Raw genomic sequence first — 16099 nt, 5'->3', positions numbered from 1 at the left:
AAATTTTTGTCCATTTTTTAATTAGGTTCACTTTCTGATTGTTGAGTTCAGCTGCCCATTTTTCTACTCCTTACATTTTTTTCCTTGTTTTATACTGGGGCCTGAACCCAAGGGCACTCTACCACTGAGCTGCATCCTCTGCTTTTTTTTTTTTTTTTTTGAAACAGAATCTAAGTTGCCCAAGCTCAAACTTGTGATCCTCCTACTTCAGCCTTCTGGAGTAGTGATGATTATAGGTGTGCTCTACCGTGATCACCTTCAGAGATAGTTCTACTGTGTGGAGCCGTTTTCTCAGGAATTCTCAGTCCAGAGTTTTGTTTCATTATTTGAGGTTCTGGGCATTGAACAGTGGGCTTCACACATGCTAAGCAAGTGATCCACCATTGAGCTACACCCCAGCTCCTCCAGTTTTTCACTCACATAATTAGTGCCAGCCACTGTGAGCACCCTGTTTATGTGCATGGCTGGCTGGATCTGCCCACTCCAGGTAACTATTTATGGAAACTTCGAGGTTTAAAAGGACCATTTTCCATCCTCAGATTTCTGAGGGAGGGATTTCAGCAGGGGTTGAGTGTGTGGTTCTTCTGTCCCATGTGACAGGCCCACATAGAGCAGCTGCCAGGGCCCAACCTGCCCACCTGTGCATCCCCAGCACACAGCCCCAGCTGGCAGTGATTGCACATGGGGCTCAGTCAGAAGAGAACTCCAGGCAGGTTGGCTGGGACCTGGGAGCTTCCTTGATGTGGGAGTCTCAAGTCATCCCTTGAGGACATTTTACACCACCACCACCACCACCCCACCCCTCACCCCCGTTACTGGGGCCAACCCAGATTTAAGAGGAGAGGAAGTAGTCCCATGGTGCAGTGGGAAGTTTAGCCTCCACACTGTCCCATTAGCTGTCTAGGATTAATTAGGATTATTAGAAATAGCATTGCTGGTTCAAACTGAATGTCAGGCCCAGTGACTCTGCCATGGGGGTGTCATCTGTGCTTTGTGTGGCAGTCCAGCAGCACCCAGTAGGTGAGGCTAGCACTCCCCCTTGAGTCAAGACAATGAAAATGTCCCCACACATCACCAAAGGTCACCCCCAATTGAGAACCCATGTTTTGGGGGAGCTAGGGCTAAAACCCAGGCTTAGAAAAGACAGATTGTATCTTTCTGTGTCCCATCCCCAGTGGGAACAGTAAGGGAGCAGCCATGCTCTGCTGTCTGAGGGGCTCCCCATGCATCACTGGTAACTTAGCGGCCTGGCCACCTCTAGTTTCAAGGATGGCTAGGGGTGGAGTCCAGCTGGGCAGACAAAGCCAGTGCAACCCTGCTGTAGACCAGTGATGGCAAACCTTTTTAAAAACAAAAAACAAAAAAAAAACATATGCTTTACTAAGAACTAATCTTCATATTTTTCATGATGGGGTAGCACGTAGCATGAAAATGTGGCAATGTGGGGTCCCAACTGCTCAGGGGGGTCCATCAGGATGGACCGTTTTGCCTCTAAGGCATGGATTTCTGTGTGGAGTCCGCTGAGGGCAGCGCTTGGTGGCCTGCTCAGGGCCCCGTCTCCTGCATCTCATAGAAACGACTCTGGTGCAGCCAGCAGAAGGCCCGCCCCATGAGCCAATGTGGTGTTCAGTCGTCTGGGGGCGTCGTCCTCCAGGTGTGCTGAGAGGTAGGTGGAGGGCTCTGTGGTACCTGACTTGTGGCTGCTGCTTGCCTCACCTGCCCTCTCAGCATGTTCCTGTCCCTTTGGTGTCGCAGGCAGCTCTGGGAATGGGCTGGCATTTGTGTTTCCTGATGGTTTGCACACGGGTGAGTCTAGACACACCTCGTGTTCCTGATGACTGAGCTGGGCAGGGTCTTCGACCATAGCAAGTTCAAGGAAATTGCAGTCCTCTTCTTTCTTGTTTCTCTGAAGTTTTTCGTGATTGTGAATTTCTTCATCCTTTTGGATTTCTTTATCATTTAAATCAAAACTCCAAAATGTATTCAGCAGTTTCACAGGACCATCCAGTTTTCCTTTGGTACGTTTTGTTTTGTCCTTGGGGCACTCCTTGCCTCTACATTGATTTTCATGAGCAGTTGATTCTTCAAAGCCATTGTTGTCAGCCCAGGCCACAGAGATACCCAGTATGTCATCCAGAAGTAGCTGTTGTAGGTCGGGCCATCTCTTTTTCCCTTCAGGCCCCCACCTGCCTTGGACAGGACAGATGAGGTCACCTGAAGAACACACAGTGGGAGTCGTATCTTCAAGAAGGATGATGTCCTCACAGGATGAGAGCTCTTCACAGGGAAGACAGTCCCCAGGGAGCTTCAGTGTGGATTTATTTTCGAAATTGCAGTCCTCTGCGTCAGAGGGGTCACTGCTAGGAGATGAGGATGCCATGGGGTTGAAGAACCGACGTGAAAGTTTCCGTAAACACCAAAAGCTTCCACAGGGGAAAAATGGAAGATATTGGGGAGAAAATTCACTGCCAACTCCTGGAGCACAAACGGGAGATATGCGAGAGTCTTCAGCACTCAAGTGTCAGTGGCTCATGGTGAGCTAGATCATAATCCACCTTCTATTACTGCTGGTTACTGTGGCAATATCCAAATCAGTATAGTCAGACAGTAGGAATAGAGAGAAAGGGGACAGGAAACCACAGGATCTATCCCCTTCCTTCTGAAACAGCGTGACCACACACCATACTGGCTGAAGAATCCCTCTTGAGGCCAGAAGGACCAATGTCCCAGGGTGGAGGTTCCTTTCCTCTTGGGGCATCTGAGATCCTTTCTGTCCTCAAGGCACAGAGACCTTTTTTGGGGGAGAGCTACATAAACACACTGGTCTAAGGGTGATAAGTGCAACAGAAGAGTTTAAAACTCAGTCCTGAGAGGATAAAGGAGGGCACCTTATGCAACTGAGCCCCGTGTGAGCAGGGGACCAAGACAGACCCTCTCGGGAGAGGCCTTCTGACCTGAGAGTTCATGGAGCACTGGAGCAGAGGTGACAAAGAGGTGGGGTGCCCATGCACTGGGGACTGTGGCTGCTAGGGTCGACCACTTCCTATTCAATGGCAAACCTTTTAAAGCTTTTAGTAACACAAACAGCCCACTACAGCACACACACCTTAGGTTTACTACCACTGTTCCAGAAGTAGAATTTCTGTCTCCAGAATTCTTGTTGCAGCCCTGAGCTCCATAGTTACTATGTTTGGAAACACAGCCTTTGTAGCTGTAATTAAGGCCTGTTAAAGAGACAAAGTAGGGCATAATCCCATGGAGTCAGTGCCTCAAGTCATCATGTGACCCCTGCAACTGAGCAGGAGCCCTTGCCAGGCACTAGCCCTGATCTTAGACTTCTGGTATCCACAGATGCAGAAAGATGCCCTTTCTGTTGTTTCAGCCACCTCTCTGTGGCACTTTGTTATGGCAGCCAGGGCAGATGAGCAGGGAGAGGGACTGATGGATACTTGCAGTGTCTGGTGTAATTGCTATAGGCTGGAAGCTACAGGGCACTGAAACAGAGACTAGAACAAGGGTTTCACTATCCTTTGTTTGTTTGTTTGTTTTTCTTTTGGGGGGGTTGTTTTTGAGACAGTCTCACTATGTAATTCAGACTGACTGAATTCATTATGTAGCTCAGGCTGGCCTCAAACTCACTGTGATCTTCCTGCCTCAGCCTCCCAAGTGCTAGGATTACAGGCATGTGCCACCATCCCTTGCCTCTCACTTCACTGGGAAATTTGGAACACAGGAGGAGAGCGAATCTAATGAACTTATGTGCCTGTCCACTGACAGCTTCAGCAGTTATTAACTGAGGATGGTTTTGTCTCATCGACCAGGCCTGCATGGATGTGAAAAGAGCCTGACTGCCACTGCTGCAGTGGAAACCCAACCAAGGCTTCTGTCTATGTGGCAGGAGCTCAGAGGAAACAATGCTCAGCCCCAAAGCCCTCCTCTCCTCTATAAGTCAGGAGTTGCCTGGGCCACACAGTGTCCTGTGCCCACAAGGAAAGCCAGAAAAGGACATGGACACAGCATAGGCAGCAGCTGTCCTCTGCCTAACTTCCGGACCTCATGTCACAGGAGGTGGTTCAAGCTTCAGCTGAGATGACATCCAGGTGATAGGGCTGTATGGTGCTGGAGGAAGGGGACACCTGCATCAGAGGGCAACGCACCATATCTGCTGGACCCCACCACCTTGCCAGGTGGCCAGGTTCTTGTCTCTCACAGTGATCAGGAGGGTTCTGCATCTAAAGCTGAGCCTCTGTGCCCTGGCCTTGTGCCTGGAAAATCATCTTGGTGCAAGGCCATTGAGGAACCTTGCCTGGCACCCAGGAGGTTTTCCCCTTCCTGTAACTCCTCATCCTTCTAAAGGCAACAAGATGGATGTTACACTATTTTCTAATTTATTCTTGTGTTTTCTTTTTTTGTTTGTTTGGGTTTTTTTGAGACAGGGTCTCACTATGTAGTTGAGACTGACCTGGAACTCACTATGTAGTCCAGGCTGGTCTCGAACTCACAGTGATCCTCCTGCTTCAGCCTACTGAGTGCTGGGATTACAGGCGTGCACCACCATGCCCTGCGATTCTTGTATTTTCTTGACACTGTATCGCACTATGTACCCAGGCTGGCCTCAAGCTTGCAGCAATCCTCTTGCCTCAGCATCCCAAGTGCTGGGATCACAGGTGTGTACTGTCACTCCCAGTGGTTACTTATTCCCCCCCCCCCGTACAAGGGATCAAACTCAGGGCCTTGAGCTTGCAAGGCAGGCACTGAACTAAATCCTCAGTCCACTTATTCCTATTTTAATGAGCTAGGAATCATGAATGTGGCCTTCTGGGTTCTCCTTGCTGCTCCTCACCAGCTATCCTGGTTGCATTTACAACACAGGAGATCCTTGGCTGCAAGAGGTGGTACCCTAAGGTGGTACTGTGCGGTGAGCCTGAGGCCCAAGGAAACCCAGCCAGGAGTCTGCAGAGGCTGCATGAGGCATATAGGTATCTGATTCTCTTCTGTAAAACGTAGGAAGTGACACCAACCTGGGAATTTGGAGGGAGTTAAAGATGGCAGTGTACATAAAGGTGCTTAGCAGTGATGTGGGTGTTTTAGAAAAAGAGCTACCAAGCAGAGAAATACCATTTCTACTCCTTGCATAGGCAGTAGTAAGCTACAGCTTTCAGCAGGCTGTGCTGCAGTAACAAAGACCCAACAGTCTCCAGCTCCGCACTCAAGGGCTCACTGGGCTGGTGTTGCCCATCACTGCCCTGGAAACCACTGAGCCAGGACCCAGTGTGAAAAGGGCAGAAGGGGACAGGGAACCACAGAGTAGTTCAGCCAGAGCAGAGCGCATTGACTTTGGGAACCACAAGGCCAAGCTACAGGAAGGAAGCAATTACAGCGATTGGGAATTACACCACCACCACCCTGTTCCAGAACCCCGAAACACAGGCACAATGCAGCCAAGAAAGCATAAGCTGCTCTGGGTGTGTTGGAGACCAAGGTCCAGAGTAATGCTGCTTGAAGGCTGGCATGTACCCTGGACAGAAAGTCTGCCGCTCTCCACCCCTGAACATTTCCCTCTCTCCTGGCAGTGAAGCAGGACCCTCTCAGCAGCTCCTTAGACACTGAGTGCAGATCAGACTGGGTGTGAGTGTGCAGCTCCACCAAGTTCAGGACCTAGGTTTGATCCCCAGTTCCCAAAGAGCAGGGCAGGGGGGAATCTTGGCAAACAGCCTTGAGATGGGCACAGTGATGCACCCTATAATCCTGGCTGCTCCAGATTTTGGAGGGGCTGTGGGGAAAAAGGAACCCTCTCCACTGTTGGTAGGAGTGTAGACTAATGCAACCACTGTGGAAATCAGTGTGGAGATTTCTGAAGAAACTAAAACTTGGGCCGGGGATTTACGTCAGTGGTGCCCCTGCCTGCATCGCAAGCACAAGGTCCTGAGTTTGATTCCTGGTACAAAAAAAAAGAAAAAAGAAACTAAAATTAGAGGTTCCATTTGACCCAGTTATACCGCTTCTTGGTACCTTCCAGAAAGAATTAAAAGCATCATAATACAGTGATATATGCACATCCATGTTTATAGCAGCACAGTTTGTAATAGCTAAATCTTGGAAACAGCCCAAATGCCCATCAACTGACAAGTGGATAAAGATGTGGTTTCTTTATATACTGGAATACTACTCTATCATAAAGAAGGATGGACTTCAGACACATAAAGCTAAATGGATGGACATGAGGCCACACTGAAGTGAAATAAATCAGACACACGTCTAAATACTGCATTGTTTCTCTGGTGTGAGAAACCGAAAGTGGAAATGAGGACTGAAACGTATTAATGGATGTTGGAAATGGGAAGGAAATGTTCAAATGGGAAGGGGAACAAGGGAGGAGAGAGGGAAAAAAGGAACAAGAAAAAAAGTGAAAATAGAAGGGAAAAAAATGGAAACAAAGCTTCTGTACATAGGGAGTGGGAGCGGAGGGGGATCTTGGGGGGGTGGGGTAAAATTTTTTTTTAATTTTTATAAGTGAACTTCAACACTTAAGTATTTCGTTTGTTTTTTTATTAGTATATGTTTGCAATAAATGATTGCACGCCTTGTGGGCAGTTGGTACAAGTACATAACACATCTCACTTTTTTTTTTTTTTTTTTTTTTTTGGTACTGGGGATAGAACTTGGGCCCTTGCCCAAGGCAGGCGGCAGAACCACTGAGCCAAATCCCCTAAAATGTATTTATTTTTAAAAATCCTGGTTACTGAGGAAACCAAGCTAGGAACGTTGTGTATTTGAAGCCAGGCTGGGAAACATCGTAAGACCCTGTCTCAAAAGTGAAAAAAAAAAATAAATAAAAAATTTAAAGGGCCAGAGATGTAGTTCAGTGGAAGGTCATAGGTTCAATCATCAAGAGAAAGATGGAAGGCGTGTTGGCACACACCTGTAATCTCAGCACTCCAGGAGAAGGCAGGAGGAGCAAAAGTTTGAGCCCTGCCTGGGCAAGCTAGTGTTTCATCAAGACCCAGTCTCAAAACAAAGGCGGGGGGGCGGGTTCGGGGGGGCTCAGTGCAAAGGCCATGGGCTCAATCCCCAGGGTCCCCCTAACAGAAAGAAAACAGCCTTGAAGCCAGGTATGGTGGTGCGTCCCTGTAATCACCTATTCGGACAACTGAGGCAGAAGGCCGACCTGGGCAACTTGGCCAGACACTGTCTACAAATGTTAAAGATATAAGAGTGCGGAGGCAAATTCAGTCCTCAGCGTTGGCCTTGCCACGACCAGCGCCCGCTCCTCCAAGTGGCGCCAGAGCTCCGGCCAGCTTTCCAGACCGCGCGACTCCGCGGGAAGACTCAGGGCGCAGGCGCCGCGCCTGCTCCAGCAAATCTCCGCATGCGCGGAGGGCGCGGGGGGTGTCGGGAGCGTTGGACGAGATGGCGTGCGGCCGTGGGGCGCTGATCGTGCTGGAGGGTGTGGACCGCGCGGGCAAGAGCACTCAGAGCCGCAAGCTGGTGTCTGCTCTGTGTGCCGCTGGCCACCGTGCCGAGTTGCTGCGTTTCCCGGGTGCGCGCGGGGCGGGCGGTCACTGTCTCGGAGCTCGAGCCTGCCTTGGGGTGTGGGGATGGAACCTGCAGGCTCAGCGCGCGCTCTGCCCCTGAATCTCTCCCCTGTCCCGGCATGTTTTAAAGTAAAGCCTCAGCCCCAAGAAGTGCTGGTGAAAATAGCATCAAAACAGTGAAGCCACGCGTGGTGTTGCACATCTATGATCCCAGCACTGGGCCGTGCAACTTCGGGCCCGGCCTGGACAATTCAGCGACTTAGGAAGACCCTGTGTTCTTTTTAAGGGGTGGAAATGTAACTCTGTGCAAAGGACCTGCGTTTAATTCAGTACCACCAAAAAAAATTTTTTAAGTCAAGACGCAGTTTAAGATAAAACAGGGATGAGGAATTGGAGAAAAAGCTTTCTTTCGACAGCTCATTCCTAGATCTTACAAGTACTTCCCTTGAACTCTTGGCTCTCTACCTTTTTTCCCTAAAGCACCTTTCTGCAGCATATCCACACATTGCTGCTTTTCTCAGGGAAACTCCTTTGGCGTTCGATGGCCCAGTCTTGTCCAGATTTAGTAAAGTAAAATCCGAACTTTTAGATGTGTGGATCCTGGGGAGAAATTCAGTGAAAAGTATATTCTCTCATTTCCTAGTGCTCTACCACTGAGTAACATCCTCAGCCTTTTTTATACTTGTTTTTCGAGACAGGGTCTCATTGTAGTAGTTCAGCAGGGCTTTGAACTCACTACAGGCTAGCTCCAAACTTGTAGTGATCCTATTTCCTCAATCCAGACTGCTGGGATTATAGGCTAGTAGAATTACTTTAGTTGGAAACCCTGACTTTTTTTCTTCTTCTTCCTAGAACGATCAACAGAAATTGGCAAACTTCTCAATTCCTACTTGGAAAAGAAAACTGAACTGGAGGATCACTCAGTGCATCTGCTTTTTTCTGCCAACCGCTGGGAACAAGTGTAAAACCTCAACCCCCTTCTGCCCCCACTCCAGGGACCTTGCTGTCCTGGGCTCTGGATTCTGAATGACACGTGTCACATGGGCCTGGGTAGGGCCTGAAAATGTCCCTGAGGCTCCTCACTCCACAGCTGTCCCAGCAACCTCAGTTGCACAGTTCCTAGGGAGTGCTGGTTTCTTACTTCTTTTTGTTCCTGCTCATTCCCTCCTCTGATCGTAACTCATAGACTTAGTTTTTTCAGGTTTTTTATAGAAAAATTGATCAAAAAGAAGAGTTCCTGTGCACACACACTTCTCTTTCTTTTCTCTCCTGTCTTTTCTTCCCTCCCTCCCTTTCTCCTCTCTCTTTCTTTTCCAGACAAGGTCTTGGTCTGTAGTCCCAGCTAGTCTTGAAGTCACTATGCCACCCAGGCTGGGCTGGAACCCACAGCAATCCTGTCTCCCAAATGTTGGGGTTACAGGCTTGCACCACCAGCCTAGCCTCCCTATTATTTGTGTGCAGTATTAATTAGCATGTTAACTTGATAAGATTAATAACTATTCTCAATACATTCCCAAAGTTTATAAGGTGTTTTTTTTTCCTTAGTGTGGCAAATGACACCCATGGCCTCGTACTTTGTAGTAGGGTCTTTGGCCATTTTTTTGTGTGCACACTGAGGATTGAACCTGGGACCTCTTGCATTTGGGTCTGTGGTCCATTATGAGTTAATTTTATGGAGTGTGAAGGATCTGAGTCTGGATTCATTCTTTTACATGTTAGGGTCTGTTTGCTCCAGCAACAATTGTTGCAGACTATTTTGCCCCATCATAGCATCTACTCTGTCAAAGATCAGTTGACTGTCAATGTGAGTTTCTGTTATTTGAAGGTCCCCCAGTAAAGTTGGCTGATCAGGTTAATTTGACTGCTTTATCTGGTTTTAGCAGTGCTTTGCTAGCTCAGGCCCCACCTCTGTGCATATCTTTCTAAGATCTTGGCACCTGGGTGATGAGAGCAGGCCTATGGTTGGTTGTGAATGTCCCTGCATCCTATTCTTGTCCTTGCAGTCCAGCCTTGAGGGTATAATCATTGATGTGTTAGCTGCCCGCCTGGTCCACTCCTTCCACCATCCTTTGTTCTTTCTATGTGGAATTCTGTTTTTCCCCTGCTAGGGTAGTGCTGTCCCTCTATTCCAGTTGAGACCTTGTTCCTGTCTCAGTGTAGGTGGTCACTGTCTATGGTTTGTGTTCCGCACTGAGTTTTGCTGGGAGGATCTGCACAGCATTCTTCTAAAGAGACAATCCAGAGCTTTGAAACTATAACCTTTGAGTGCTGTAATGGTTATTGTGTGGGATTTCTGAGTTGTCTTGTTATTCTGTATTTCAGACCTTTAATTAAGGAGAAGTTGCACCAGGGTGTGACACTTGTTGTAGACAGATATGCCTTTTCCGGTGTGGCCTTCACAAGCGCCAAGGAGGTGAGTGCTGCTAGGCCTGTCCAGCACCTGCGATGGCCATGAACATTACATGTTCAAGTCACTCTTTGAACTGAATAGCTAAAATAACTTTTTTTTTAGCTAAAATAATTTTTTGTTTTGTTTTGTTTTTTTGAGACTATATAGTTGAGACTGACCTGGAACTCACTGCGTAGCCCAGGCTGGTCTCGAACTCACAGTGATCCTCCTGCCTCAACCTCCCGAGTGCTGGGATTAGGCATCCGCTATAGTTGAGACTGACCTGGAACTCACTGCGTAGCCCAGGCTGGTCTCGAACTCACAGTGATCCTCCTGCCTCAACCTCCCGAGTGCTGGGATTTTAGGCATCCGCCACCACTCCCGGCTAAAATAATTTTTTAAAACATGATCTTTCCTAAAAAACATAGTCATTTCATAGCATTAAACACAGTCATTGTTCAGATTTCCCAGCACTCTCAAAAACTGTCTTGGTTTTTTCTTTTTGAAGTACTGGAGATTGAACACAGGGTCTTCCTACTGAGCTACATTTCCAACTTTTTTTTTACTATTTATTTATTTTCCCCACAGAGGGGCTCATTGGGTTTTTATCAGCCCTCTTCCTCCCCATTACATTTTATTTTTTGAGACAGGGTCTCATTAAATTGCCCATACTAGACTTAGACTTGTAGTCTTCCTGCCTCAGCCTCTCAGAGTGCTGAGATTACAGACATGTGCCACTATGCCCAGCTTGTTTGTCCATTTGTATTTTTAGTTATATTGAGCTCAAATTCAGTAAGGGCCATATATTGAAATACCTCTTAAATCTCTTGAAGTGTTTGTATGCACATTCCTTCCTTATATTAACATTTTCAAAGATTCCTCCCTTCTTCCCTCCTTCCTTTCCTTCCTTTCCCAAGTAGCCTCCCAAGTAGCTGGAATTATAGGCAGATACCATCCTGCCAGGCTGTTTTTCAAATTTTTATTTTGGGGTTGTTGGGAGTATAGCTTAATGGTAGAACATGTGCCTGGCATGCAAGGGATTCTGGATCCAGTCTTGGCATCAAAAAATTGTTTTTATAAGACTACTTCAAGGAGTACTAGGCTCTTCTATCAAGAGTTAGATAATATCTGCTTATATGTTTGGGGGGCATTGGGTGGTACTGGGGGTCAAAGGCCCTGTTCATGCTAAGCAAGTGCTATACCATTGAGGCACACCCCCAGCCCCCTGGTAATCTTTGTGTGGTTATAGCCCTTAGTGAAATGGCAAAGTGGTAGCATTTGAATTCTCCCTGTTTTCACTTGTTAGGCAGAGTGCTTCCTCAGTGAACTAGTCAGTTTGTATAATAAGGAGGACAAGACTGGTAGTCAAGGTACTGTGGGACTGTCTCTGTCCTCCTCCTGACATGCTGACCACAGCTGAGAGCTGGTTCTGCAGGCCCTTTGGGCAAGGCCATGGGCCCATGTGATCAGGGCATGGTTTTACAGGCTGAGGCTCTTGACCCTGCTTTCCCTTCAGAAACACAGACACCATCTTTAGAGGGTATTAGGATGTGTCAGGTGGCATCTGCCCCTGAGCTCTACCACAGTCCAGAATGCAGTTGGCTGCCAGGACTGCCAGTCTTCTTCACTTCTTCCTGGTGGGGTCTGTGAAAGTCCAACCATGGCCAGAGGCCCTGTGCCTGATCTGGTTCTGTCCACTCCACCTCGGGTTTCCTGGGCCCAGTGGGCCTCAAGGCAATGTCTTCCTAGATTGTGCTTTCTTCCTGGATATAAGGTCTAGATCTAACTCACAAGGGCCACCATAGTGTGCATACCAGGGCAGGGGCCATTGTGGATTGGCTGAGGAAAATCAGATGGTGTGGGAGAAAGCAAACTATGAGGTTTTACCAATAAAAAGGCCATTGCTGTGTACAAATTTTCACCTCTTCATAATTGGAGCACAAAAGAAGAACCTACTTGCATTTTGCCCTAACTGTTCTATATCCTTTGTTGGCAGAATTTTTCCCTGGATTGGTGCAAGCAGCCAGATGTGGGCCTGCCCAAGCCTGACCTGATCCTCTTCCTTCAGTTACAACTGGCAGACGCCTCCACTCGGGGTCAATTTGGCTGTGAGCGGTATGAGGAGACGACCTTCCAGCAGCGGGCACTGTACAGCTTCCAGCAGCTCATGAGGGACTCAACTTTGAATTGGAAGGTGAGGGCCATGGACCTGGGGTCAGCGCAAGTCCACCCCACCACCACGTTACAGCTGCTGCAGTATCTGTCTGGTTTGTCCTCCGTGGACCCTTGGGCAGCTGGCAGGATTCTCAGTGCCAACAAATCACCCCATCTCCTCTTTTTTTGAGGCACGTTGGGGATGGAGCCAGGGCATGACACTTAAAGGCAAGTGCTCTACCACTGAGCTTTGCCCACAGCTCTGTGTAATTCCAGTCTCCTCGGTGGATTTTGCAATATGGAGACATAGTGCCTCATCCACTGACGCTGTGTAGCTGCAAGCCCTTTTCAGACCTGAGCCCGTACCCTCAGCATCTTGTCCCCTGCAAAGCCTTAGCCACACACATGGTTGAGAACCTGAGTCCTGGAAGCGACTATACACTTCACCTTCTGGTTCCCTGATCCCAGCAGCAGCACTGAGTTGTCTCTGCTTGGGTCATGCTATCCAGAGAGGGCATATGCCAGTTTCGGGGTCAGTCCTCAGACCTCACCTTAACCTCCTGTCCCGTGGGGAATGTGTGCCAACTCCTTCTTGTCACACTGCAGGCCCCTCCCACACAGGTGCAGCCTGGGTCTTCTCCTTTCCTGTCTCCCTTGGGGCCCCTCCCTATGCTCCTGACAGCATCTGTGCTGGGTTTCCCTTTGGTCTTGCCTCCTCAGTGCCATCCCATAAGTGAGTCTCAACCCTTCCCCAGGACACTAGCCTCTGCCCTTTTTGGACTCATCTCTCTCTGTTCCTGGCTCCTGCCCTGTTCCTTAGTCCCACCTTTCCTGGACATGACTTGTACAGCAGCCAGGGGGTTCCTGGTGGGTTTGGCAGCACCCACACATCCACATCATGACCCCGCCTGCAGGGCCTGATTGAGTTCGGCAGGTCCTGGGGCTCAGCTGTTTGGAGAAGACTCAACTCCTAACCAGCCAGGCATGGTGGCACATGCCTGTGATCTTAGTCCTCAGCAAGTCTGAGGCAGAAGCCCAAGTTTGAGCCCTGCCTTGCAACTTGGCCACTTAGTAAGAGTATCTCAAAATGACCAATGGCTGGAGATGTAGCTCAGTGCAGAAGCCCCAAGTACTAAAAAAACAAAAAAGCCGTGGAAACACTGGCATTCTGCAGGCTGCCTTCTGGAGGGCTCTCTCTCCCCAGCACTACTTCTGTGCAGTACAGTGCAGTGGTGAAGGACAGGGAGAAGAGCCATCTTTGCTAGGTTCTGTTCAGAGTGCTGGGAGCTGTCTTGGCAGAGGCCTCCCGTGGACCGCGAGGATAGCCTCTCAGGAGTGCTGGTTTACTAGCCTGGGCTACAGCGGGCTCCACAGTGACTGCACACCTGACTTAGAGTGGTGGGCTGTGCAGGCGGGTGGGCAGCCATTGGTACAGGGGGTTTCTCTTGCATCTGGGGGTGGAAGCAGTTTGGGTGGCTCTGCACCTAGGACACCACTGAGGTGAAGTAGACCAGTCTCAGGTCTTGTGCTGTGCCCCAGAACTGCCAAGTGTCTCATAACTGGAACAGGAAAGTGGTAATGATCCTCTCGTGTCCCCTATGGGAACAGGTGGTCGACGCTTCCAAGAGCATCGAGGACGTCCACAAGGAAATCTGCTTGCTTTCTGAGGCTGCCATTCTTGGTGCGGCACAGAGGCCCCTCGGGGAGCTGTGGCAGTGAACCTGGCCACCAGAGACACTTGTACCAGGTCCTTCAGACACTTAATGGCATTCTGATTTTGGTTTCCAGGGCCATCTGCTGGTGGCACAGCCCTGGCTGTGTGGGCACCAGGCAGTACCATGGACTTGTCTTCCTGTCTTGAAAATGTTTATATGCTTTCTTATTTAACCTTAGTGGTAGAAAACTCAGCAATCTGTCCGAAGTGGCAATTACTTTCTTTTTTGTAGTCCTCTGACATGAATCCAGGGCCTTGCACAAACTAGGGACGAGCTTTTACCACTGAGCTGCCACCCCAGCCTTTTTTCTTAACTTTATCTTGGGATAGGGTCTCACTGAGTTTCCTAGGCTGACCTTGAACTTCCAATTCTCATAGCTGAAGCTACAGGCACGGGCCACTGGGCCCAGCTCCTGAATCTATTACAGGCCCCAATAAAAACTTACCTGCAAATGTGTTCATGGTGTTTTCTTTGACCTCAGATACCAGCTGTGGGCTGGGCCAGCCTCAAGTAGGAACCAGAAGCTGGGTAGAGAAGGCCCTGCCTGCCCTGTGTCTTCTGTGGACTCGCCAGGGTGGACCTTGCTGGGTGTGCTAGGCTGCACTTGTTCAGCACCATAGCCTATGTTCTGAGCACTGGTGTTAATCTTGTTTTTGTAATGACCCTGGAGCTTCTCATCTTATCACCTCCTAACCTGCCCTAAGACAGGGTTTCCTACCCATTCTGCTGGAATCTACCCTATGCAGCAGCCTCTGGGTAAAGCACTGGATGTCACAGAGCAAGCGACATTTGGGTAAATACCCAAGGGCCTACATCTGGATCTATCTAGGATCCTCCAGAGGGGTCTTGTGTCCCCTGGGGTCCCTACAGGGGTTGGGAGATAGAGCATTTGCAGACTGTCCTATTTTTACCCTGGACCCCACAGGAGGACTATCCCTGTAATAGCTTGGTTTTAACTTCTGCCTTCCAGCACTGTAAGAAAAAATGTCCCATAGGTGATGGTGCATTCCTGGCATTTAGGAGGCCAAGGCAGGAGGGTCACAAGTTTAGACCAGCTTGGGGTGGGCAGCATAGTGAAACATCTCCATAACCAGAATGTGTTCCAAGGGCTGAACCTGGAATATCTGGCAGGCACTTGAGCACATGACTCACCCTTAGGCCACCTCAACTTGACAATGTGTGGCCCCTCTTCTGCCATTGGGCCCCTGGCTCCTCTTCTGTAGGGTAGACAAGGTGGGGGTGACACAGGGCTGTCCTAAGATGGCATGAAATGGCTTGAGTGTCAGTTCTCACCTCCATGCTGTGCTTGGGCTGTACCCATCCCATTCTGGGCCAAAGGACATGGGCAAAGCCTGCACTATGGGGGTACATCCTCTGCCCTCCTGCTGAACGATCATTTTCCTAGTTAATTCTCCTTTACAGATTTATCACGTTTACTTAGCATCAGGGTGGAGGCAGATTGTGTGTGCAGCTTCTCAATCTGCCTATCACACTGAAAATTTCACATCCTCAATCAACTAACCTGAAGGAAAAATCAAGACACACGCACACACACACACTTTTGTTTTCTATGGAAACTTGTTATTTGCCATTAAGAACTGTGAACTACACTAAGAATGAACCACCTCTTCAGTATGCCTTCTCCAGACACAAGTGGCTCCTTGGATGCTGTCCCTGGCCTCAGGAACCAGCAGTGCAGGAAGCAGAACCCAAAGGAATGGAAATGGTCCTAGCCCTCCCTGCTGCCCACCCAACCCACAGCTACAGTAAGAAGCAGAAAGAAAAAAGGGAGAGTAAGGAAATAAATTACGCCTTCAACGCCTGGGGTCTGGGGTATCTCCTGCTGCCTCTAGGCTGCTTGGTGCTGCCATGCATGGCAACAGCTGAGATGCCCACCTTGGGCTCCTCCAGCTCTGCCTGGCTGCAAAGATGCCCATGTGGCCATTCTAGGTCCCCCAACCTCTGCTACACCTGCTAGCAGGACAACTCTTGTTCTAGAGCGCACAGACCACAGGCCAGAGTAGCAAGGTCTGAGGGCCTTAGGGGGTCCTAGGTTTTCCAAGAAAACTAGGGTGAGAGGTGGCAGACATTGAAATAAACATGAAGTCTGGATACTTCACCTTCGAGTGCTGGGTGCTCAGCTGCCCAGCCTGCCCAGCAATTCTGAGAAAAGCAAAAGACGTGGATGACAGGGTGCTCCATCCCATCAGCTGCAGTGTCCCAGGCAGAGAGCTGCTCAGGGGAACTGCTCTGATAGCAAACAGCAGCAAGGAGTGGGTCTCCCAATGCTTCAGCCCTCAAGACAG

General features: G+C 49.2%; 1 protein-coding gene across 3 annotated transcripts; it reads left to right on the top strand.

Moving 5' to 3' along the window:
• Positions 1–7368: 7368 nt before the first annotated feature.
• Dtymk (deoxythymidylate kinase) lies at positions 7369–14081 on the top strand. 3 transcript variants are annotated; one of them, XM_010606664.3, is made up of 5 exons: positions 7370–7540; positions 8388–8496; positions 9858–9948; positions 11993–12118; positions 13687–14081. In XM_010606664.3, the coding sequence occupies exons 1-5, from the start codon at positions 7411–7413 to the stop codon at positions 13795–13797; spliced, it is 567 nt and encodes a 188-aa protein (XP_010604966.1). In that variant the 5' UTR covers positions 7370–7410; the 3' UTR covers positions 13798–14081. The 3 variants fall into 3 exon arrangements, 2 of the variants coding, with proteins under 2 accessions (XP_010604966.1, XP_010604965.1); XM_010606663.3 differs by having other exon boundaries at positions 7373–7540; positions 11921–12118; XR_776866.3 differs by lacking the exons at positions 11993–12118; positions 13687–14081 and having other exon boundaries at positions 7369–7540; positions 8388–8585; positions 9858–9934.
• The last annotated feature ends 2018 nt before the right edge of the window (positions 14082–16099 follow it).

Source organism: Fukomys damarensis, unplaced genomic scaffold, assembly GCF_012274545.1.
Source record: "Fukomys damarensis isolate Sample0158 unplaced genomic scaffold, DMR_v1.0_HiC HiC_scaffold_16, whole genome shotgun sequence".
NCBI lineage: Eukaryota > Metazoa > Chordata > Mammalia > Rodentia > Bathyergidae > Fukomys > Fukomys damarensis.
This window is presented reverse-complemented; position numbering and strand designations above follow the sequence as displayed.